Here is a 25,457-nt window from a genome sequence, read left to right on the forward strand (position 1 = left end):
CATTGTATTAAGGAAAGTTGATTGCAAAAGTGTGTACATTATTTAGTGCTTCATGGGAAAATGTGCTTATTAGGAGAAATTCACATAAAAATTTCAGGAGGATTCCTGTCTTTAAAAAAATTGCAGATTGATGTAGAAATGTGGAGAACTGAATTTAAAATTGGAAAAATGAGAAACAGAGAAACTGAAATTGACAGATCCATCCATCACTGCCCCCTGGGCAAAATGCTAAGCTTATTATTATTATTATTATGGCCGCTTGCCATCTTAAGTTACCCAGAATGCAATGCCCTGGCCCATAGATCTCTGAAATCAAATTACACACACACATAATATAATATCCCACAAATTGTTTGGTTCCCTCCCCCAAGAATGCTATTCAGTAGTATGTTTGACATATGGCATACCTATTTTTTCAATTTCACTGTTGATGGTGGACCTTGAGGATCTTATGATAGATTGACAAGGTTCATCTGTTGAAACAAAGAAAAGGAAGATAATACAAGTGACAGTGATCTGAAATGTGATTTTATAAAGGTGACTGTAGGGATGGAGAAGAAATTCAATTCAGTTTGCATTTAAAGCTGAATCTATCAAATTTGCACCTTCCGAAACAATGTGAAAAGCAAAACATGGCCATCCTTCAACATTTAGACTTATCCAAATTTTGCAATGTAGTTCTTCAACCAAACAATGTTTACAAAAATGCACACAGTATATTAGCGGGAAGTGTGCAAAAAAAGAGAACATACCAAAAATAACATAAAAATGCACTATATTAGGAGAAATTCTGTGTAAAAATGCAGTGAAATATTCTTAGTCAAAGCCATATACAAGACTGTGCTTATTAGGAGACATTTACACTAAAATGCTTTAGAATTTTCAAGAGGACCTTTTTTAAAATTAAAAAAAAACCATACAAATTCCTGCAGAAATGCTGAGAACTGAATTTAAGACTGGAAAATGAGAAACAAAGAACAATAACTGACAGATCCTTCCATCCCTAGCTATCAGTGGCAAATGCCAAATATTTAGGGAGAACTTGTGAAACTGTCTCTCTTTCATGGTTAAAAGGTCGGAGGGGGTGTCACCTGTTTCTTTGGAATCGTCGGCATTGGCGTTGGTCAGGAAGGTGAGTCCAGCCCTTCGGAACACATCGACGTTGCTCCAGCCTCCGCCGGCACCGCACCCAAGGTCACTCGTCTCCAGCTGCAGAAGTGCCTATGGCGGGCAACAGAGGGCAGGGAGGAAAACTAATTTCAATGCGAGATACAGCATGTTCAGCTTATACTGCACAACAGGGATGAGGAACTTGTGGCCCTCCAGATATTACTGGACAACAAATCCCATCTTCCCTGACCATTGGCCATGCTGGCTGGGGCTCTGATGGGAAGTGGAGTCCAAGAAGAGGCAAAGGGTCAACAGAGAGGCTCTGTTACATCTATTGGCATCCTCCTGAGTGCAGATACTCTGATCTGGATCGTGTGCCCCAAGTATTATTTTTTCCCCTCTACATGCACAGCCTAATCCTATGCATGCCTACTTGGAAGGAATTCCCACTGAGGCAACTGGGACTTGCTCCCAGGTAAGCATGCATCGGATCATAGGCCGCAATCCTAGACACATCAACTGGAGCATATGTGGTCTCCATTGAACTCGGTGAGATTTAATTCTGAGAAGACCAAATCTGAACAACCAGCTAGATTTAGGATTTTGTATTAGGCAAATTTCATGGAGGCTACTAACTGTGGTCTACGGCCATACCACCTGAACACGCCTGATCTCGTCTGATTTCAGAAGCTAAGAAAGGTCAGGCCTGGAGTACTTGGATGGGAGACCGCCTGGGAACACCGGGTGCCATAGGCTTAGAGGAAGGCAATGGTAAACCACCTCTGAATACCTCTTACCATGAAAACCCTACGAATATATCAAAAAAAAGATTTATAGAGTCGCCATAAGCCATAATCGACTTGAAGGCATATAACAACAACTAGCTATGGTGGCTATGTTCTCCCTCCACTGTTGGAGCCAGTATGTTTCTGAACTCCAGTGGCTACGAACCGCAGGTATTGAGTGGCCTGTTGAGCTCAGATTCTGCTTGCGGGCATCTTAGAAGAGGCACCTGGTTGGCTACTGTGAGAACAAGATGCTGGACCATATGGGCCTTTGGCCTGATCCAGCAGGGCTCTTCTGATTTTCTTAACATCAGGAGCAAAGAGATCTTCTTTGTCATAGGTGGTGAATCACTTGTTGTTGGACTCCAGCTTCCATCTGCTGCAGCCAGAATGGCCAATGGCCAGGGGTGACGGGAGTTTGAGCCCAAACATCTGGGAAGCCAACTGTTTCCCCCATCCCTGAATTAGGATTTCTGTTTATGTATTACAGTTTGCATACTGGGCAAATAAATATTCAACAATTATATATTTGTTTATTAAATGTGCATGTTGTAAACATGTAACACAGGGGTAGGGAAACTCAGGCCCAGGGGCTAGAAGCAGCCCTCCAGGGCTCTCTGCCTGGCCCTCAGAACTGTCCCTAGGCCACGCCTCTCATTGGCCCTCCTTCACACCCTCCTTGTGTGTTTTTGCCTAGCTGGGATGTGTCCTTGAATTCCCATCATGCCTCTTGCTTGCTTAGATGAAGGATGTGTGTGCGTATAGACTAGACTACTGAACAAGGTAAAATTTGCATTTGTTGCTCCACCCACTTTTAACTCTGTCTCCACCCACTACCGGCATGCCGCCCTCAGAAGGCGGCCTAGAAGGGAATCTGGCCCGTGGGCTGAAAAAGGCTTCCCCACCCCTCATGTAACACAATGCCAACAATTTTTCTGTTTGCTTTTGGACACCAGAACGTAACTGTCTCCATAGGCCTTTTCTTCGCTCCTGTGACGCCGTAAATCGCCTTATCCATAGACGACAAAGCAACCATAGAGTCAAACTGGCTGTTCAAGGAAAGCGAAATGACATCTTTTGGCTTGTAAGACCTCTCACTTGCTGATAACCGAACCTGTACAGGTAGGGGAGGGAAACACAGAAAGGATTAACTAAAGGAAATCCAACGCTTTCAAAGAGATTTCAGTAAGTTCCAACTTCATCTGGCCTGTCTGCATATTTTTTAAAAATGGATGGACAAATTCATATGTGAAAAAAACACGGTGTGCTACTAGAGATGAGGGGGGGGGAACTAATTCAGTTTCCATTTAAAGGCAAAACTACCTAATTTGCACTTTCTGGAACAACATGAGAACTGAAACACGGCCATCGTTTGAAATTCACACTTCTCTAAATTTTGCAGTTCTCCAGCCAATTAATGTGCAAAAAATGCATATACTAGGGGGTAGAGTGTACATGGAAATGCTTATATTAGTGGAAACAACATACACAAATGCATTACATTAAGCAAAATTGCTTTGCAAAAGCATGATATCAGGCCAAATTCCTTTGCAAACATGCAATACGTTGTTCTGGGTCACATTTGCAAGGAAAGCAAGTAAATAAATAAGTAAGTAATAATGGGTAACATTGCTTTGCAAAAAATGTATTCACCCTGAAATGCTGGTGAATTTTCATGGACACTTTTTTAAAAAAAATAATCGCAATCTCGCGTAGAAATACCAAGAACTAAAAGGACTGGGGAAATGACAATCTGAGAGGAGCCAAAACGGTCAGATACATCCATCCCTACCAGTGACTCACCTCAAGGCTGTTTCCACATTTCTGTTCTATGTTTAGCCAGACTGAATCGGCTACCAGCTCTGCCGCTCCCTCCCCTGTGACTATGTAATATACAAGGAGGCGAGCTGAAGGAACCATTTCCTTAGTTAGCTGAAATCTGAGACCTTGATAAACTGAGTCCTTAATCCTTGCCTGAGTCGCATGGCTTATTATTTTCCCTCTGGACAAAATCTAAAAGAAAGGAGGAAAGGAACTAAGTTAAAAAAAATAGGCTCTGGCTCATTGGAAGCCCAAATAAAAAGAACTTTAGATCCTTTAGAGGTTTGCTTTAGAGGCAGTGTGGTGTACTGGTTAGAGTGTCGGACACCAGGGTTCAAATCCCCACTCAGCCATGTAGCACACTCGGTGACCTTTGGTCAGTCACTGTCTCTATCAGCCTAAGCTACCTTCCTCACAGGGTTGTTGTGAGGATAAAAATGGGGGGGGAGAGAACCAAGTGTACCATTTTGAGCTTCTTCACCTCTTTGCACCTGTCCTCTCTTTAGAAAGGGAAGGTGTCCAATCCTGGTGTCCAATGAAATTTGGGCATCTTTAAGGGGGCGTGGTCAACATAGGAGAAGCTGAGCCAGTGCAAAAAGCAACTGAACAGGAAAAGCAAGCAGTCTCTCATGTGTTATGGATTACTAAGAGCTTTTGTGGGCACCTTAGGAAGTATTGGCGGTGCCCGTGGGTGCTGGATTGGCAACCCGTACTTTAGTAAATGGGTTAAAGAAATGCAAATTCAAGTATTTGTGAATCAGCTGGTCTTTGGTGTCCCCCAAAATCTCCCGGCTGAGGTGGCCATTTCGCTGCATTAATGTCAGAATGAGACCTGGAAGGCTGGGGTAGAAATGTGACATAATTAGATACAATGCATTATGAGGAAACTGGTTGTTTTTCCCCAGTACATACCAAATAGCTATAATGATGTATTTTATCAATGTAGTGGCTCAGTGGGTGTATGTTGATGTGAAGGATATCGCCCACACGTAGCATTTGATGGTTTGAAGCCCAGTCGATATATAGATAGCTTCCACTGAGGGAAATGTATGATTTTGCCTCATAGCTTTTACTGGCCTGGTTTTCTTCCAGTAAACTGGCGTCTGCAGTTTTTATCTAAAAAAAAAAATGAGGGCATGCAAAAGACATTTAAATCCTCAAGGGCCGTAAGAATCTAAAAAAACACAAGTGAACATGCAGAAAAGTCAGGCAAGATCTAGGAAGCATCCATAACTCAGTGGTGGGGCATCTGCTTTCCATGCAGAAGATTCCAGATTCAATCCCCAGCGTCTTCAGGCAAAGCTAGGTGAGACTCCCTCTCTGAAACTCTGGAGCAGCAGCAGATGGTGGCTCCATGTCTGTGGGGCAGTGGAAGCCACTTTCAAGTGGTTGTCCAAGATGCTTGAAACCTATTCCCAAAATAGGTGCAGCACCTTGGACAGCTCCTTGAAAGCTTGGCCTAAAACCTGGAGCAGATTCCACTGCCCCACTGAAATGGAGCCACCAGCCACCAACTCTTGGACAGCCACTACCAGTCAGTGTAGGCAATACTAAGCTAGATGGTCTAAGGTAGCCTTTCCAAACCAGTGTGCCTCCAGATGTTGTTGGACCATAACTCCCATCAGCCTCAGCCAGCATTGCCATGATGAGAGTTGTGGTCCAACAACATCTGGAGGCACATCGGTTGGAAAAGGCTGGTCTAAGGGATTGACTCAGTATTAGGCAGCTTCCTACGTTCCTATAACCTCCCATCAGACAGGGGCTGCCATTGGAGGCTCTCTTTATTTTGATGTATCTCCCATCCCCCCTCCAAGAACTTGAGAGTCTTTGCCTCTAGAGACACAGTCAGTGTCAACTAGAAATTCAATTCAGTACATGTTTAAAGGCAAATCTCCTTAACTCACATTTTCTAAAAGAATACAAAAACAGAAACATAGCTATCCTTGGAAATTCACACTTCTTTGGATTTTGCAATGCATTCCTCCAGACAAGCAATGGGTACAAAAAATGTTTATATTAAAGTGTGCATAAAAATGCACATATTAGTGAAAAGAACATACAAAAATGCTTGATATTCAGGAAAATTGTTGCACAAAATTTTGTTATGCTAGGCGAAATGCTAGGCAAAAATGCAGGTTCCAACTCACAAGGAGGCCCGGAGAGCAATAACAAGATCTAGGGCCTTCTCGGTGGGGGCCCCCGAATTATGGAATGCCCTCCCTGACGAGATACGCCTGGCGCCTTCTTTGATATCTTTTCGGCACCAGGTAAAGACCTACCTCTTTGCCCAGGCATTTTAGTCTTGTTTTAATTTTAATGTTATAGTTAATTAATTGTAATTTTTATTAATTTTGTCTTAATCTGTTTTAATGTGTTTTATATTTATATGTTGTATTCACATTCGCTGGTTTTAAATGTGTTTTTATCCTGTTGTACACCGCCCTGAGAGCCTGTTGCTATAGGGCGATCTAAAAGTGCAATAAATAAATAAATAAAAATAAATATATAAGGAGAAATTCACACTAAATTGCTAATGAATTTTCAAGAAGACTTTATTGTATTGGATTTTAACTTACGGGACAATTGGTACATCATGCAGATAGCATGATAAATACATAACATAAATACATACATAACATTATAGCTCTATACTAGACAATGGAAAGAACAAAAATATGGCCATACATAAAACTATGTGCAGGTTATCTTAATGAGATAAACTGAATATCAACTCATTACCCCAAACCCCCATCCCCTTGCAATAGCATGTCAATGAAGATACAGTGGAACGGATTTTATCTTCAATTCAACACACAAAAACAAAGAAGAAGAAAATTCTGCAAAGAAAACAAGAGGTAGTGTTCAGGAGGAGGCTTTTTTCCCCCAAAAGAAAAGTCACAAACTTATTGGAAGAACTGAGTGGAAAAAATGAGAAATCAGAGCTGACCAATTCACCAAATGTCGACAATACCAAAGTAGATTGATCTGCGATATTGAACACTGGGGTCTATAAAATATTACCGCCCAAGTCCTAACATTACAGACATCTCATTCTTCTGCCACACCCCTTGCTGTCAACTTTCAAAATATGGAGAAGGCATGGAATCACTTTTGCTTTTTTGCAACCAGCATGCTTTGCAGGGGTATTTTGTTGTTGCTCTCTGCGTTTAAATTTAGAAATCCAACCTTCAAGTTCACCCGTCTTTGCTGAGAAAAAAAACAACAAAACCTTTCCCAACTGCATTGCACATGGGCCAAAATATACAGCCTCAAAGTACAGACTGTACGAGAACTGCAACGCAAGAGAAAAAAAATTAACTCACTCGGAACTCCAGCACTTTGCTGTCAGAAGGGATATTAACCACAAATAAAGCCGTCCCGTCGATCTGGCTTGTTTGTCGTCTCCCAGAATCTGTGCCTTCTGGAACTAACACAGTTTCTGCCAGTTGCTCATTGAAGGCACTAGCAGTGAAGGCAACAGGTATATTCCGAGCAGGAGCATCCACTGTATCCCTCACTTGCACCTATTAGCACAGAAACAGATTCAGTTTACTATAATGCTATCTTCCTTATACCAGGGTGGAGGGAACATTCTTCAATCCAAGAGACACATTCACTTCTGGACAACTTTCCAAGGGCCACATGCCCATGGTGGGCGGAGCCATAGGCCAAGCAACAAATGTAAATTCTACCTTTGAACAGTAGGCTACTTTCTGCGCCCACACCCCTCGATCCTCCATCCAGAGAAGCATTAGCAGAGCTCAAGGAGGCATTCCAACCAGGCAAACACTCATGGAAGGTGCAAAACAGGGACAGTGAGGGGGGGGGTGGCCTACGGAGAGTCACGGGGACCAAACAGTGAGAGGGCTGTTTTTGGCCCCTGGGCCTAAGGTTCCCCACCTATGCTTTAAACCATTATACTAAAACAAATAATCTATAACTGTTACCACACACACATTAGGATCATAGGCAGTTTTGAGTCAGATTATCTGGTTCCCAGTTTATTATTTTATTTTATTTATTTAAAATATTTCTATCCCGCCCTTCTACCCTACAATAGGGCACTCAGGGCAGCTACTATATAATAAAATACACAATAAAAACACAAAACATTACAGTAAATTAAAATGCATAAAATACTATTCAAATACATAAAATGCATTATGCATAAACATACAAACATACATACATGTATATATGTGCACACACATAAAAGAAGGTGAGAATAAAAGAACTTAAAAGATAAAAATAAAAGATAAAAAACTTAAAACACTGTCAGGCTGACCCGTCAGTCCCAGCCAAAGGCTCTCCGGAACAAAATAGTTTTTACAAGTTTCCAGAAGACCATCAGGGAGGGAGCAAAGCGGGCTTCTTAGGGCAGGAATTTAAAAGTCTGGGAGCCACAATTGAAAAGGCTCTCTCCTGCATTCTCCTTTTTTTTGACAATATCATTGAGTCTGCATTTTCTGTGGCCATGTCAACAAACCTTAACATAGTAGGGAAGTCCAGGCTTCACAAAGAGAGGAGTGGCAACCAAATTCAGTTTGTAAGGAGACAGGACATACTGGACACTTGACAATTCGCTGTCTTCACTGTGGCCACCTGGCAAAATAAGAGGCTTCTTGTGAAAAGAGCTTTGAGAAAAGTGTCACTTCTCAGCCCCAGAACTCTTGGCTGCTTTAACATAAGAAGAGCCCTGCTGCCATCCAACTGAGGCTGAATCCCAAAAAGGCAGATGTGTTGTGCTTGGAAAAGTTACTTTTTTGAACTACAACTCCCATCAGCCCAATCCAGCGGCCATGCTGTCTGGGCTAATGGGAGTTGTAGTTTTTAAAAAGTAACTTTTCCAAGTTCTGTATCTGGAGTTCTCATGTCCATGAAGTGGGAAGACAGCCTGTTCTGGATGCGGTGGCTCTTTCTTGAAGGAGCAGGTCTGCAGTCTGGCGGTACTCCTTGATCCAACTGTGTCACTGGAGGTTGAGGTAGCCTCAGGGGCTGGGAGCGCCTTTTTCCAACTCCGGCTGGTTTGCCGGCTTCTGGACAGAGAAGACTTGGCCACATGGCCACAGTGCTCCATGCTCTGGTAACTTCCAGACTGGATTATTGCAATGCGCTCTACGTGGGGCTGCCCTTGAAGACAACTTGGAAACTGGTCCAAAATGCAGCAGCCGGATTACTGGCTGTGGCTCTCTTTAGGTCTCATATGGAAATGAAATGGAAATTACTGCTTTCAAGTTGATTCCGACTTATGGCGACCCAATGAATAGGGTTTTCATGGTAAGCAGTATTCAGAGGGGGTTTACCATTGCCTTCTTCTGAGGTTGGGAGGCAGTGCCTGGCCCAAGGTCACCCAGTGAGCTTCGTGGCTGTGTGGGGATTCGAACCCTGGTCACCCAGGTCGTAGTCCAACACTCTAACCACTACGCCACACTGGCTCTTATATAACCCCTGTTTTAAAACAGCTGCATTGATTGCCAGTTCATTTCCGGGCTCAGTTGAAGGCGCTCATCCCAAATATCTGAGAGGCCACCTCCTTCCCTACAGACCCTCTCAGGTGTTGAGTTCAGCAGAGAGGGCCCTTTTGGTTGTTCCACCACCCTCAGAAGTTCAGGGGATGGTGGTCCAGGAGAGGGCATTCTCTGTGACAGACCATAAGCGGTGAAATTCCCTCCCCACTGAGGTGCATCCGGCAACTTCACTGTGCAGCTTTCAGCGAATGCTGAAGATGCACCTCTTTACCCTGGCCTTTGACACCTGAGATGTATATTTTTAGGACCCAGGCTATTTTCTGTGATGTTAGCTTGTTTTTCACTGTTTTTAACTATGTGTTTTTAAATTGTTCTAATCCACCCTGGGACCTTTGGGTGAAGGACAGGTAATAAATTCTAATCATCATCAAGCATCCTGTTCTCACAGTGGCCAATCGGAAGCTTGCCAGCAGGATCCAAACAGAACAGCACTTTTCCCTCCTATGGCTTCCAGAATCATGCTGCTTCTGATCCCGGAGACAGAGCATAACCATCAAGACTAGCACTCTATGGTTAGAATTTCACAGTTTAACTACATGCTGCGCGAAGAAGTATTTTTCTTTTGTCTGTCCTGAATCTTCCAACATTCACTTTTGCTGGATGTCCACTAGGGGTGGGTGAGAATTTCGATTCAGTTCGCATTTCAAGCAGAAAATATCAAACTCGCAATGTCTGAAACAATACGAGAACCGAAACACAGCCATCCTTCGAAATGTGTATTTTTTGGAATTTTGGGATGCAGTTCACCAACTAAAGCCAACTGAACAATATTTATGAAAATGCATATATTGGGGGAAAGTGTGCATAAAAATGAATATGAGTGAAAGTAACATGCAAAAAGGCATGAAATGGTGAGAAATAGCTTGCAAAAATGGGCACCTTTGTCAAAACCGTCCACAAAAATGTGTTTATTTGGAGAAAGTCGCACTAAAATGGTGGAGAATTTTCATGAGGATTTTTTTTAAAAAAAATTCGCAGATCACTGCAGAAATGTACAGAACTGAATTTAACGTTGGAAAAATGAGAAACTGGGAAAACCGAAACAGGCAGATCTTTCCATCTCTAATGTCCCCAAGTTCTTGCGGTATGAGAGAGGGAGATAAGCTTTTCTCTATCTACTTTCTCTATGCCAATTATGTACTTCTATCATGTCACCTCTGACCCGTCTTTTCTCTAAACGCTGTAATCTTTCCTCTCAGGGGAGCCGCTCCACCCCCTTGACTATTTTGATTGCCCTTTGCTGAACCTTTTCCAACTCTACAATACCCTGTTTTGAAGTGAGGCGACCAGAACCGTACACAAGATTCCGAGTGCAGTCGCACCATCGCGCTTTTAAATGGGGCCAAAGTGCATGTGTGAGAGAATGCATGGAAATGGGATAATTACCTGTAGATTCCAGCACTGAAACTGCAATATAAAGGTTTGCACCATCAAGCTCTTGCAGACTGCCATAGCCTATATTGCCGGTAGCCAATTTGCTGTTAAATTTACACTCGGCAAATCCATTCTCCATCTGTTGATTAAGACGCATAGCAGTATCAGAAATCATCCAGGCACAGAGACAGTTTTCTTCGCGTCAGTTACAAAATCTCTATGCCACCTTTCACCCAGTGATTTTACAGAGGTTTGTGGTATATAATGGGGGAGGGCTGAAGTAACAATCCAAAACCATTTAAGGAAAACTGACCAGCCATGAGACAAATCAACAGGAAAACAGAGGAAGGAATGCATCCTAACTAATGCAAGAAATGACATTGCAACAATTTTAAAGGGTTAGGCAAATTCATAGAGGACAAAGGTCATAGAGGATAAAGCTGTCAGTGGCTACTAGCGAGGATGGCCATAGGAAGATGCTTTATACTGAGCCAGACTGTTGGACCACCTAGTATTGTCTACACTGACTGGCAGCGGCTCTCCAGACTTTCAGCCAGAGAATCTCTCTCCTAGCCCTATCTGGAAATGCCGGGAATTGAACCTGGGACCTTCTGCATGCAAAGCAGATGCTCTACCACCGAGCTACGTCCCTTCCCCTAAGAATTCTGCCTCCATTACCTCTGAATGCCAATTGCTGGAAACAGCAGGAGGGGGGGCTGTTCATCATTGCCCTCCCCAGCAATTCCCTGTTGCTGTCATTGGTCTCCTCTGGAGGAGAGAAGATGGAACCAGCTGTAAGCCATCTAGCCTGGTGACAGGACTCCTCCCCTTCGAATGGCATTTAAGCCAGGCTGCTTGGAGTACAATAACTGCTGCACCAGCAGCTTGAACTTTATTTTCTGGTCACTTTCTTTTTGCTGTGTTTAAACCCAGATTATTTCTTTTGTAACATTGAATCTATTCTATGTTGGCTAAATTGTTAGTTTTTGAATGAATACATTTGAATGTATTGATGTGTTCTGCAAACAGCTTCTCTCCCCCCCCCACTCTTTGTATTTTGATAAATCATTATTAGGGATGGGGGGGAAATTTGATTCAGTTTGCATTTCAAGCCAAATCTATCAAATTTGCACTTTCCAGAACAGCCATCCTTAAAGCTCCACACTTATTTGAATTAGGTGATGCAGTTCACCAACCAAACAATGCCTACAAAAATGCATTATGTTGAAATGCTTGCAAAATTGGGTTGTTATGTGCCTTCAAGTCAATTTCGACTTATCGGCAACCCTATGAATCAGCGACCTCCAAGAGCATCTGTTATAAACCACCCTGTTCAGATCTTGTAAGTTTAGGTCTGAGGCTTCCTTTATGGAACCAATCCATCTCTTGTTTGGCCTTCCTCTTTTTCTACTCCCTTCTGTTTTCCCCAGCACTGTTGTCTTTTCTAGTGAATCATGTCTAGTAAATCATGTCAAAACTGGGTACATTCATCAAACCTGCATACAGAAATGTGTTTATTAGGAGAAATTTCCACCAAAAAATGCTGCAGAATGTTCATGGGTGTTTTGAAAAAATAAACAGTTGTAAATTGCCACAGAAATGTGGAGAACTGAATTTAAGATTGGAAAAATGAGAAGCTGTGAGAACCAGAATTGGCAGATCCTTCCATCCCAAGTCAATTATAAGCTACTCACTGTGAAATGCCAGCATGTAAATCAGCTCAATCAATCAAAAATCAACAAGGCATTGCAATGCAATAAATCAGGGATGGGGACCCTGAGTGGATTCCCAGCCAGCCTGGCCAATGGCCAGGGATGATGAGAGTTGGAGTCCAGCAACATCAGGAGGGCCATGAGGTCTGTTGTCCTTGCCCAAAGCAACACAGCAGCACAGAGTTGACCAATTGTAGTTGCACATCGCCTTGCCTTGCAACTACAATGGCCCAAGTCATTCTGCACTCTTTCAATGATACTCATGTCTAGTACCAAAGGGTTGGTTGGTTGGTTCACTGATTCATCATTTAAAATCAAGACATTAAAAAAAATCCCTTTTATTCATTGACCTAGTTTTCAGGACAAATGCTTTTGAATCCTGAAAGGAGAACCAAAATAGTTGGCAGATATTTACTGAATTACAAATCCTGGCAACTCTGCAGTACGCTTCGCGTTTCTAGCTGAGCTGAAGAATGAAAAATTCTAACGAACACCACCGTTTTCTTGCCTGGAAAATATGTTGGCACCAGACCAAGTCATAGCAAATATTTCAAACTGAGTTCCCAGAAGCAGCAAGAGTTGGAAGCTGTTCAAAGGCTTGTGCTCTCACCCACTTGAGCAAAGATTTGGCTGGTAGATGGATCTAAATCGGCTTAAATCCAATTGACGGATGTTTAAGTGGTTTGTGGACAGGTCCTGTTGGGTTAAAGTGTGGAAACCGCAGCTTTCCAAGTAGAACCATTTATTTTAATGATTTTTTTGGGGGGGGGGTTAAGTGCAGATTTGGGATGAGGAAGAAATTGGGTTCAGTTTGCATTGAACCTACTTAATGTACACTCCCTGACACAGTGTACAAACTGAAATGCAGCTGTATTTTGAAATGTGCACTTTCCCAAATTTTGCTATACAATTTTTGTTTAAAGTCCACAAAAATGTATGTATGCACAGAAATACATATTATGCATTATGTACATTGACATGTACATTAAAGTGCATGTACATAAAATGCACATAAAAATAACATACATAAACATGTTGTAAACTGCCTAGAGAGCTTCGGCTATGGGGCAGTATACGAATGTAATAAATAAATAAATTAATGAATGAATATGTTAGTGAAAAATAGCATGCCAAAATGCATTCTGCTAGGGAAAAGTGCTTGCAAAATGTGCTTATAGGAGAAATGCACACTAAAATGCCGCCAAACCAAATTTCTCCTCCATCCTCAGCTGCCAATACAATGTGCACTCCTAAAAAATCCAGATAGGAGGCTGACAGGCCGACAGGTTTTGCATGCCAGTTCCAACTCATGGCCCAGTGATGCCCCACCCCTGTTATGAGTCAATCCTCCCCATAAACAGTGGTGGCTGGTTCTCACTGGGGACAGGGTGGGCGGAAGATAGGGAGCCCAACAGTTGGTGGAGCCACAGCCAATGACAGGCAGAGCCCACTAATTGCAGTTTTGTCCCCACATTCTTCCCTGTTGAGTTCTATAAGGGAAATACTGAGACTATGCAGTGACACTCCCTGGACTGGTTGTGAGTAAGAGGTCAGACAGGTCAGGACTGGCCGAGATAAGACTGAGGTTGATGGGACAGTGTCCCATTCATCCTAACGGGTGTGCCTCCACTGGTGGGTGCTTTTTGAGCTGGGGTTACCCCAGGACACATTTCCAACACTGAGGTTCAGCTCCAGAACATGTGAACTAACAAAGATGTGTGCCTCTGAGCATGTGCAGAATATTTTTTTTCCTGAGCACCAAGAGTGGATTTATAATCTACTTTTTAAACTCGGATGCAGAGAGAGCTCAGGTTCAAGTTGGCAAATTACTCTGGGTGGGCTGTCCATTGTGAACCCCCAGCATGCGTTAGAACAGGCAAGGTTTTTCCTGCAAGATACACAGATGTGGCAATCGAGAAAAGGGTCAGGCTTCCTTTCATGTTCATCACAGGGAAATGTGGCAGCTTCAATGTCATGTCTGCCACTCGCAATTGACTGAACAGCAGAGCTTTAAGTTTGCATCATTAAAAGTTAATTACTGCACTCTGCCTCAACAAACCCAGAGGTTTTTTGCTGTTAGGAAAATGAAAACAAAACACAGTGAAAAATGTGGAGTGAACAAGTAATTCGCAGGAAGATACCCCACAAGCAAATACAGGGTGAATGCAGAATGAACGCTTGTTGCTGTATAGCTTCCCCTCAAACAAATCAGAAAAAATGCTCAATAAAAAACGGACATAGTCTAACCTCTGCATAAGCTTTGTGCAAACACATCAGGATGTGTGCTCAATAAACAGGTAATCTGAAATGTGCTCTTTTCGGATCCACATTTAAATGAATAACTTAAATCATTTGAATAACTGTAATAGATATAGACAGAGGGTCCATGTCAAGGTGGTGTGGGTTCCAAACTTTAACTCGGGTCCCTCACCTTTTTAATAAATTGCTGATCTCAATTTAAAAACAACAACACAGAAATGATCCTGCTAAGTACAGCTTACAATTGTTCATGGAAAATCAACAAGCCATCGAACAGTGTGGTCTGGCTCCTCAAGCCAAGCTGAAACTGCTCTCTGAATGAGGTACCGTCTGCTGAATTTCAGTTCAAAGCACATTTTTCTTATGCCCTTGATAATACATGCTTAAAATGGAAATGCTGTCATTGAGTAATTGTCAGAGTTAACCAGGAGACAGATAGAAATCTCAGAAGTTTCACTGGAAAATTGAAACAGGAGGTGTGATGCAATTTTGATCCAAGCTTACCTCAATGAATTGCAATGCTCTGGGCATCATCGTTTTCTCAGCTCCTTGAATTATTCCAAAATGGACATAAACTTGAGCATTAGCCACTCTCTTGTTGTAAAAATATCTTGAAAACAAGACCAAAAACACATTATTACCACGACTATTACTACTCTTATCTTGTAATTTTGCAGAGGATGTGAGGCACAACACTCAGACTGCAACTGGTAAGAATGGAAGGATCTGTCAGTTTTGGAAGGAACTGTCAGTTTCAGTTCCCCAAATTTCTCACTTTTCCAATCTTAAAAATTCAGTTCTCCATATTTCTGCAGCAATTTGAGAATTAAAAAAAAAATTCTCAGCATTTCCATGCGAATTTCTCCTACATTTCTGTATTCAGTTTTAACTAACGTACACATCATTGCAAGCAATTTCTCCAAATACAATGCATTTTTGTATGTTATCCTTATTAATAGATTCATTTTTATACACATTTCCTCCTAATATATGCCTTTTTGTAAATCCTGCTTGTTGGGAGAACTGTATCACAAAAATTCAGATAAGTGCAAATTTCAGAGGTAACTTTGACCAGCCCACCTTACCTTGCTCTGATAATAATCCTGAATTGTTCAAATTGCTGAGAGCTAATAAAGTTTTTTTCTGGCTCTATTATGACGGAGAAGCTTGGCATTGCTGAAATGATAAGTAGAAGAAAGTTCAGTTCAAGACTTTTCATTACACATATAAAAAGATCAAAAATATTTCTCCAGAACATTAACCTGACATGGTTGTCACCTTACCTGTCCTGTTCCCAAGGCCTTGGGGGTCATCTAGTACAACTCCTTGTTTGGGAGTTGGGGCTGAAACTTGATTCAGTTCACATTTATTATTATTATTATTGTTGTTGATGATGTTGTTGTTGTTGTTGTTGTTGTTATTGTTAGATTTATATCCCACCCTTCCTCCCGGCAAGAGCCCAGTTTAAAGGTAAACTTCCCAAATTTGCACTTTCCAAAACAATATGCAACTGAAACAGAGCACTCCTTTGAAATTTGCATTTCTCAGAATTTTGCAGAGCAGGACTCCACTCATGCAATGTGTACAAAATGCATATATTAGGGTGAAGTATGCATTTAAATACATTTATTAGTGAAAATAACATAAAAGTGCATTATATTGGCAAAAATTGCTTTGCAAACAGGTGGATGTTCAGCAAAGCAATTACAGCACAGACACAGAATGAGATAAGATCTCTGCTTAAAAGGCTTGCCTGTTGAAATAAGAGAGGCTCAAACGGTATTGGCATTCTGCTGGCTCCTGAAGACACACCTGTTTAGACAAGACTTCCCTTGCATTTGAACCTTCTTCATTCGTTTTTGAACTGTTTAACTGTTATGCTTTTTAATAAGCTTGCTTTATTGTATATTTTACCTGCGGGTGCTTGTAATGGTTTGATGGAATTGTTTTATTGTGCATTTTAATGGATTGCATGCTTGTAAACCACTGAAAAGCCATTAAGGCATGTTAGCAATACATAAATCAAATAAATAAATCAGAATAATATTGGAAGAGCACTATCATAGAAATCCCTCCCCCCCCAAGTTTTCTCCATGCTGATAACTAGCTGGAATTCATCTTGGCAGGAAGACTTAAATGGTGGGGAAAGCTTTCCACCAGCATATTAATTGTATTATTAATTCAATTTTTTACCTAACCTTCACCCTAAGATCCCAGGGCAGGTTACAGACATTTACAAATACAATATTAAATTAAATTACAGTCAAAAGAATAGGGCAAGTCCTAAAATCTCTCTCTCTCAGGTGTCAAAGGCCAGGCTGAAGAGGCATGTCTTCAGCTTATGAGAGAAACTAACATATCAGACTGAATATAGGCCACACTTTCCGCCCTAAATCTGGTTTGTATAAAACCTAAGTGTGGCCTATAATCGTGCTGTTGTAGGTAGAGAAGCCATGGCTTAAAATGAGATCTGAGGAACCATGTGGAACTTCCAGAGCTGGCACCAGACTGCAGCAGGCCCTTTAAGGCAGTGGCACAGCAACACTGCCACCACCACTGGGGGGTTAAAAAGGTCTGGCTGTATCAGCTCATCAGCACACTGTGCATGCATGCGTGCCATCACACTAGAGGGCAAGGTCATGTTGAGGCCCTTGGGCGATGGCAAGCATGTGCACACTGCATGCTAACGCTGCAGCATTGGAAGTAGCGCGGCCAGCCCGTGCCAGCAGCGAGAGGAGGTGTTGTCTGTGAGGGTAGCTTCCACTCTGCGATCCGCGCCAGCATCGGGTCATGGGGTGCACACTCTGACAGAACAGGAGCTACACCCTCCCAGCCCCAGCAGCAGGAGCCCCTGTCAGTCACAGGGGCCCTTGGCTAGTGCCCAATCTGGCTGCCCACTGGGAACTTTGGTATACTTGGGCAGTTTTTTGTAAAAAGATAACCTGCCCTTCTCTATTTATTTATTTATTTATTTATTATTAAATTTGTTAGTCGCTCATCTGGCTGGTTGTCCAGCCACTCTGAGTTACGTACACAATAAAACGGAAACATGATAGTTAAAATTTAAAAAACAGTAAAAAACCGTAAAAACTTAATCTGTCCTAAAAGCCTGCCCAAAAAGCCAGGTCTTCAGAGTCTGATGGAAATTGATCATAGATGGGGCATGGCGTAAGTCATTTGGGAGAGAGTTCCATAGGGTGGGGGCCATTACTGAAAAGGCCCTCTCTCTGGTCCTCACCAGCTTAGCTGTTCTAACTGGTGGGATCCAGAGAAGGTCCTCTGAGGTTGATCTTGTTGTGCGGCATCCTTGTCGACACTGGAGGAGCTCCTTCAGATAAGCTGGGCCACCACCATTTAGGGTTTTAAAGGTTAAAACCAACACCTTGAATTGGGCTCGGTAAACAACCGGTAACCAATGCAACTCCTTCAATACAGGAGTAATATGATCTCGACGGCGGCTGCCTGTAATCAGACGCGCCGCCGCATTCTGTACCTGTTGTAACTTCCGGATCGTTTTCAAGGGTAACCCCATGTAGAGCACATTACAGTAGTCAAGGCGAGTGGTGATCAAGGCATGTACCACTGGTGGGAGCAGATGATTGGGAAGGTAGGGGCGCAGCCTCCGTATCAGATGGAGTTGATACAGAGCTGCCCGGCTCACAGCCGAAACCTGAGCTTCCATAGACAGCTGGGAGTCAAGAATGACCCCCAGGCTACGGACCTGGTCTTTCAGGGGTAATCGTACTCCATTAAGCACCAGGTCTATGTCCCCCAACCGTCCCTTGTCACCCACCAACAGCACCTAGGTTTTGTTAGGATTCAGCTTCAGCTTATTCCTTCCCATCCAGCTTATTCTCTACAGGTATTGCTGGCTACTCAGGCAGTTATTCATTGTGAAATGAGTCTAGAAGTTGCATGTGTTTTTTAGAGTGTAAGAAGAACTGGATGGTACTAGAGATTTACAACATATATATATATTCCTTTCAAAGAGAACACATTTTAGGGATGTAGCCTAATTTCAGAGGTGGCTTATATTCAGACCAATACAGTACATAAAGGTGCCAGGTGCACCTCTATGAGGAGGGAATTTCACAGCTTGGGGCTACCACAGAGAACACCTTCTCTTGGGCCGCAGCCCCCAAATGTCTGAGGGTGGCACAGTTGCCAAGAGGGCCATCTCTGCTGATCTTAACACCCAAGAGGGTCTGCAGGGAAGGAAGTTTGAGGTTGAAGTCATTGAGGGCTTTAAACAATAATGGTTTCTTCCGATTTCTGTATGGCAAACATCAACTGCTCATTCATTCATAAAGTTTCTACCCAGCCTTCCTTTCATAGCACCCAGGGCAGCAAAACAATACAATTTTAAAAGGAATAAAGTTGCCCATTTAATTCACTACCGATTAAAAGAATATTGGACTGCCTTCAAGTCGATCCTGACTTATGGCAACCCTATGAATATGGTTTTCATGGTAAATGGTATTCAGAGGTGGTTTTACCATTGCTTTCCTCTGAGGCTGAGAGGCAGTGACTGGCCCAAGGTCACCCAGTGAGCTTCATGGCTGTGTGGGGATTCGAACCCTGATCTCTCAGGTCGTAGTCCTACACACTAACCACAATGCCACACTGGCTCTCCAAAGAATATTATAATATACTTTTTCTTCCCCCTCCAAAAAGAAGCAGTGTACTGGTTTCATAACGTCGATATAAAGGTCCACATTACCATATTCTTTAACTTGAAACCATGTTTTGGCAGAGGTTGTGAAATCCTTTTGATACTTGGCTTTAATTGTCCATAAACCGAACCTATGAAAAAAAGTTGGTAACATTTAAGAAAAAGATATATATATGGGAGAGAGAGAGAGGAGTCAGACACACACTGATCTTAACGGCTGAGCAGGGATCTGAAACCCCATCTCCCTGGTCAATCCTCTAGCCCAAGGGTCACCAATGTGGGTGGCTTAGGGCAGTACTGAGCACCTTCAACAGCTGCTCAAAATTCTAGACTAAACCTGGAGTGGATTCCACTGCCCCGCTAACATGGAGCCAGCCTCCGCCACTGCTTGGGATTCTCTCCTGGCTACACTTCCTCATCAGCCACAACCCCTCTACACAAGCCACACACCCTTTCCCCAGGCCACACCCCCTCACTGGCCCAGCTTTGCACCCCACTTGAGTGTATGTGCGTGGCTGGGATGGGCCTTTGAACTCTGGTAGAGCTCTCGCTTGCCTGGATGGAGGACAGAGGAGGTGCATCAGCTGGTGGACAAGTGAGCGTGGGTTTGGGGGGGGAATGGCCTCATGGGCCAATTGCACCCCTTGGGGGGCATGATTCATCCAGAAGGTGGAGGTTCCCCACCCCTGGTCAACACTGACTGGCAGCAGTATTTCAGGCAGGTAACATGCCCAGCCTGACCTGGAGATGCCAGGGATTGAACCTGGGACCTTCTGCATGCAAAGCAGATGCTCTACCATTGAGCTACAGCCCCTTTTTCATTTGTAGTATCATGCACATGCTGCAAGTATCACTCTTTCGGAAATGATGTACCTAAAACCAGAGCTTGGAAAAGTTACTTTTTTTGAACTACAACTCCCATCAGCCCCAGCCAGAATGGCCACTGGATTGGGCTGATGGGAGCTGTAGTTCAAAAAAGTGACCTTTCCAAGCTCTGCCTAAAACCCTCGCAACTGCAGCCGGTCAAGCCTGAGCCACCGCAATGAAACATTGCAAAATTGTATGTGGGTAAGTCACGGGGTGGGGGGACAGGCTTTTGAAAAGAGAGCTGTCCCTGCCTTTTCTTGCAGCGAGAAATCAGTTCTGGTGCTCCCCGCTTTCAAATACCAAGCGAACTTCCAGCACCCCCTAGAGGGCTACAAGTAAACATGCTTTGCACCTTCCACAATCAAATATATTGAGAGTGCTGCAAGTCCTCCCGATCGTACCTTTGGGGCACTTTGTAAGGGCCAAAGTAGATGCGACATGACATTAACTGCAGGAATGCAGTTAAAACGCATGCGTTAAAAAAATGAAAATAACAACAGCCACAGTTGCAGGTGGACTACAACAGTTGGGGAAGGAGAATCTGATCTCCGATTCTGAGAGTATGTATCCAATGGATGGACTTCTAAAATGATATTGCACCCATTTTAGTTTTCAGCCTTGTCAGGGCTCCAGAAGTATTGGTTTGATGGCAGAGGCAAACACTGACTGCACAACAGGATCCGTGCTTATTTATCCTCTTGGATTCCAGATATAAAAAAAACCCCAAGATTTTAAATCTGACTGACCCAACATCCCTTATGCTGAATAAATAAAACAAAAGGTTTCATTCAGTCTTAACATTTAAATATGAAGAGATCTACTTAGGGTGTGGAGGGATTTTGAAGTCGGGGAAAGATACAATTCCGGTGATATCATCTTCCTTGATTATATCCACTTCTACTCCTTCTGGATCCTTTACAGAAAATAAAACTAAACTTAGCATTATTTTTTTTACAGATATGGTACAACCATAATCCAAAAGATTAATTATCTGGTTGGCCACTGTAAGAACAGGATGCTGCATTAGACTGGCCTGATCCAGCAAGCGCTCTTCTAACGTTCTTATGAATGAACAGACACGTATAGAATACAGACAAGTGTAGAAACCCACAAAGGATGAAGATTTATACCCGCCTTTCAGTCAAATGACCACCGAGGCAGAACACACACCACAACCACACCACCCATTTAAAGCACATGGCTTCCCCAAAAGGAGACTGAGACCTGTACTTTACCCCTCACAGAGCTCCAGCTCCCAGGATTCTTGGGGGGGAAGCCATGTGTGTTAAATGTGTTTTGAAGGTATGGGGTGGATGTCACAAATGCAGATAAGGAGCATCATTATATCCCATTAAGAGCATGAGCATAGAAAGCCACTTTCACATAAGCTGCTAGGTGAAAGCTGTTTTCTTTTCTGAAGCTCTTGGCCAAAACAACCTCACGGAGAGACCTAGTGACAGTGGAGACTAGTGGCTCCGATACCAGTGGGGCAGTGAATCTGCTCTGGATTTTAGTCTGGACTTTCAAGGAGTTGACCAAGGTGCCGAACCTAGGTTCAGCACTTTGGAAAGACTAAAACTGAGAGCAGATTCACTGCCCCACTGATATCTGAGCCACTAGTCTCCACTTCCTAGCGGACCTAATTAGACTGTGGGCCACAGATTCCCCACTTTTAACCTACAACCTAAAAGGAAATAGCATGGGCTCTATGGGGAAAGCAGGAAATATGCAATGAAAGGAGTAGAATTATTTTACGCAGTACTGGGATGGAAGACAACATAGCAACCCCATGAGCATGTCACGCTAAGCCAAGCTCTGCAGATTGTCTTAGACTTACCACAAAAGTTAAGCTGGCTGATCTTCGCGCTGGTTTCAATTCTTCATTCAAAGAATAGACCCGAACCTTCACTGTGGGAATAAATAAAAAAGAACTTTTGTTTAATTTACATTCTTTATAAGGAAAAGTATACTCCCTGTACCTTCCATCCCTATGGGCCTCTCAGGGCAAACACCAAGCAATATAACCATAAACACAACAAAGTTGTCAAGCAGTCCAAAAAGAACAGCTGCTGCCAAAGTTAACCAAAATTAACCACAAGACAGTTCAAGTTCAAGGCATTTTCATAAAAAGTCAGGATGGCCACTTGCACATCACCAAAATGGAGGACATCAACTTGCACAGAGTTTGCTGGTGCTAATTTTTATGTATAGATACAAACCATTTAAATAGAAACACATCTAAGCCCTAGTGGGGAAGGCTGCAACCAGGTGGCTTCAGACCCCACTCAGTCTTCTGACTGTTGATTAGGGATGGGTGATAATTTCAATCCAGTTTGCATGTCAAGCTGAATCTATCAAATTCGCCAATTCCAAAACAATATGAGAACCGAGACACAGCCATCCTTGTCTACTCAAAGGAAAATAAAATCAAAATGGAGATTCAGAGGGATCTGTGCTCTCCTTAAGCCACTCATATTGTATTTATTATTCAGAAATGATTTTTTACCCCTGGAGATAGGTGGAACCATAAGGATTATTGTGATTGACTGTGCTGTCCAGAGATTATTGGCCACAGCAGATAGACAGAAACAAGGCCTGAGTGTCTCTAAATGTGAGCTGCAACCCACTCCTCAGTGCCATGCCAGGAGACCCATCAAGATAGAAGCACTGCAGCCAAGGCATTATTATGCAGCCTCCGTTGTCCTGCCGTGCTGGCCTTGCTCGTTTCGCCTTGTGTCGGCCGCGTTTTGCCTCTCATCGCCTTTGCTTTTGGCTTCTCGGGGAGAACTTTCCTGTTGGTCGCGTCTTCGTGGGGCCTGTTTGTGCCGCCTCTTGCTGTTTGCTACGCTGGATGCTGGATGCTGAGAGTGAGAGGAGATGCCGCTTTCGGTTTCGCAAATGACGCACCTTGTGGACTATACGGGCCAGAAGCTTTGTTGAACTTTGTTGTGGTGACCTTTACCTGTTGTTTTAGTTTTATTGCTGTTTTGATGTTGTGATACTTACATATTATGACTTTGTACATCGCTCAGAGTGGCTCGGTTTCCAGCCAGATGGGCGATAAATAAATCGCAGAAATAAATAAATAAATAAATCCTTTGAAATTACTTTGTGATGCAATTCGCCAACCAGACAAAAAGTGTATATATCAGGAGAAGTGTGTATAAAAATATATAGGAGTGACAATGTGCATAAACACATTATATGACAAGAAATGGCTTGCAGAAATGTGTACATTTGTCAAAACGGCATACAGAAATGTGCTTATTAGGAGGAATTTGCACTAAAATGCTGGATAATTTTTATGAGGATTTTGTTTAAAAGAAAGAAATTGCAAATTGCTGCAGGAATGTGGAGAACTGAATTCATGATTGGAAAAATGAGAAACTGAGATAACCGAAACTGACAGATCTTTCCATTTCTTCTGTTGATGAATGACTACCAGGCTCCTGATCCTTCCTCCTTGTGGTTCTCTCTTTCAGCTAGACTTAGACTGGACAGCCATTCAAACAGAGCAAAGAAGGGAAACCAGTGGCCCTCCAGACATTGTTGGACTACAACTCCCATAATCCTTTGCCATTGCCCATGCTAGTTGAAGCCAATGGGATTGGAGTCCAACCATATCTGGACTACTAGGAATTGCAACTGAATGTTAAGCAGCAAGCAAAATAGAGAAAGATGACTTTACCCAACTGATCCGGAGTGTAAATAGGTTTGTCGGTCTGAATAAAGAGAAACCCATTTTTGTACGTAATGGGCACTTTCTTCTCTCTCGTAAAGTGGGGAGAGACAGCTTCCAGATATACGTGCTCAACTGGATTCTTTGGGTCTTTGCTTGACAAATCAATTGGCTGAATCTAGAAATGGTTGGGGGGGAGGTATTTAAAAAATAGTGAATTGTATGCCAGAATAACCCAGCCCCTGATTAACAGGAACAGCAAACATTTGCAAAGTGATACATTTACTACCAAGATGGTAACTTAATTGAGTTATAATCTGCATTGCCAGTGGAGACTGGTGGCTCCAATGTCTGTTGGGCAGTGAATTCGCACCAGGTTTTCATCTGAACTTTCATGCTAGCACCTTGGACAAGTCCTTGAAAGTTTAATCTAAAACCTGGAGCAGATTCACTGCCTCCACCGACATCGGACTCACCAGTCTCCACTGTGCATTACAAATACATAGATTTTTTTAAAAAAATATTTAATACGCATATCAACGAGGAACATGTGAACGGGCCCCGACTATTTATTTATGTGTTTTTAAACAAAGTAATCACAAGGAGGCTTTCATAAGAACATATACATATATATAATAAACATTCTAACAACAAAATGGAATAGCGCGGTCAGTGTGGTGTAGTGCTGACTAAGACCAGGGTTCAAATCCCCACACAGCCATGAAGCTCACTGAGTGACCATGGGCCAGTCATTGTCTCTCAGCCTAACCTACCTCACTGGCTTGTTGTAAGGATAAAAGGGGTGGGGAAGAACCGTGTTTGTATGCCTCCTCAAGCTCCTTGGACAAGAGGTGGGAAAGAAATGTAGTATGGAAACAAAAATAAAGGAACCCCACAACAATAAAAAGAGGTATCAGGAGCCATTGTCATGATAATATCGGACCAGCATCATACTAATTAAGATCAACTAACATCATTTTGAGGCTGTTTCAACACTGCCTTTTCTTGTAATAGCTCAGACCACCTAGGACAGTGGTCACAGCCAGCATGGACACTGGATTGGGCTGATGGGAGTTGTAGTTCAAAAAAGTAACTTTTCCAAGCATACAGTAGACTAGTTTCAACACACACACACACACACACACACACCACACACACTTCTCTAGCCTCCATCCAGGCAAGAAACAGTCGTTATCAGAGTTCAGTGGCATGTTCCAGCCAGACAAAACACATAGGGCGAAGGGGGGGGCAGGAAGGGGTGTGGACTGGAGAGAGTTCTGAGGGCCAGACAGGGAAGAACAGAGGGCCACATCTTGCCTGAGGTGCCCCACCATTGTTATAAGCCAATCACATGCATGGACCAGAAACTCTTGACTACATACCGTTAACGTTACGGAGCCTTGGAACATATTGGCAGGAGTCAGCTGAACACGGCCAGAGGCATATGTAGTTCGTTTATCCGGGAAGCTTTTCACAGAAATTGTCACTGGAAACTCTTGTTCATATCTGAAGGCTTGAATCACCAGGTTCTCAGAGGCCCCAACACGGAGCATTTTGGGTGACGAAATGACATACCTGTAAGAGAATGGCGTGTCAATTGCTCTCTTTCATTCCTTAATAAGGACCTCTCCAGACACTATGGTTTATGCC

The 25,457-nt window shown here is 43.0% G+C and overlaps 1 protein-coding gene, 1 non-coding gene and 1 pseudogene across 3 annotated transcripts in view; 1 reads left to right on the forward strand and 2 right to left on the reverse strand.

Annotated features, from left to right (window-relative positions):
- Nucleotides 1–25,457, reverse strand: part of C5 (complement C5) — a 72,138-nt gene that overhangs the window by 40,500 nt on the left and 6,181 nt on the right. For both annotated transcript variants that reach the window (XM_061603928.1, XM_061603929.1), the window contains 15 exons: nt 25,190–25,382; nt 23,817–23,985; nt 21,966–22,036; nt 20,950–21,041; nt 19,310–19,392; nt 15,675–15,765; nt 15,094–15,199; nt 10,631–10,757; nt 8,203–8,318; nt 7,040–7,240; nt 4,629–4,832; nt 3,699–3,908; nt 2,860–3,009; nt 1,092–1,221; nt 408–473 (listed from right to left, as the gene is read on the reverse strand). In XM_061603928.1, coding sequence (XP_061459912.1) covers nt 408–473; nt 1,092–1,221; nt 2,860–3,009; nt 3,699–3,908; nt 4,629–4,832; nt 7,040–7,240; nt 8,203–8,318; nt 10,631–10,757; nt 15,094–15,199; nt 15,675–15,765; nt 19,310–19,392; nt 20,950–21,041; nt 21,966–22,036; nt 23,817–23,985; nt 25,190–25,382 — 2,009 coding nt within the window. The remainder of the gene's footprint in view (nt 1–407; nt 474–1,091; nt 1,222–2,859; nt 3,010–3,698; nt 3,909–4,628; nt 4,833–7,039; nt 7,241–8,202; nt 8,319–10,630; nt 10,758–15,093; nt 15,200–15,674; nt 15,766–19,309; nt 19,393–20,949; nt 21,042–21,965; nt 22,037–23,816; nt 23,986–25,189; nt 25,383–25,457) is intronic.
- LOC133374099 (5S ribosomal RNA) lies at nt 1,751–1,866 on the forward strand (annotated as a pseudogene).
- On the reverse strand, nt 20,004–20,075 carry TRNAA-UGC (transfer RNA alanine (anticodon UGC)). The gene has a single exon. It is a non-coding gene; the product is annotated as a tRNA-Ala (tRNA).

This window comes from Rhineura floridana, chromosome 20 (genome assembly GCF_030035675.1).
Source record: "Rhineura floridana isolate rRhiFlo1 chromosome 20, rRhiFlo1.hap2, whole genome shotgun sequence".
NCBI lineage: Eukaryota > Metazoa > Chordata > Lepidosauria > Squamata > Rhineuridae > Rhineura > Rhineura floridana.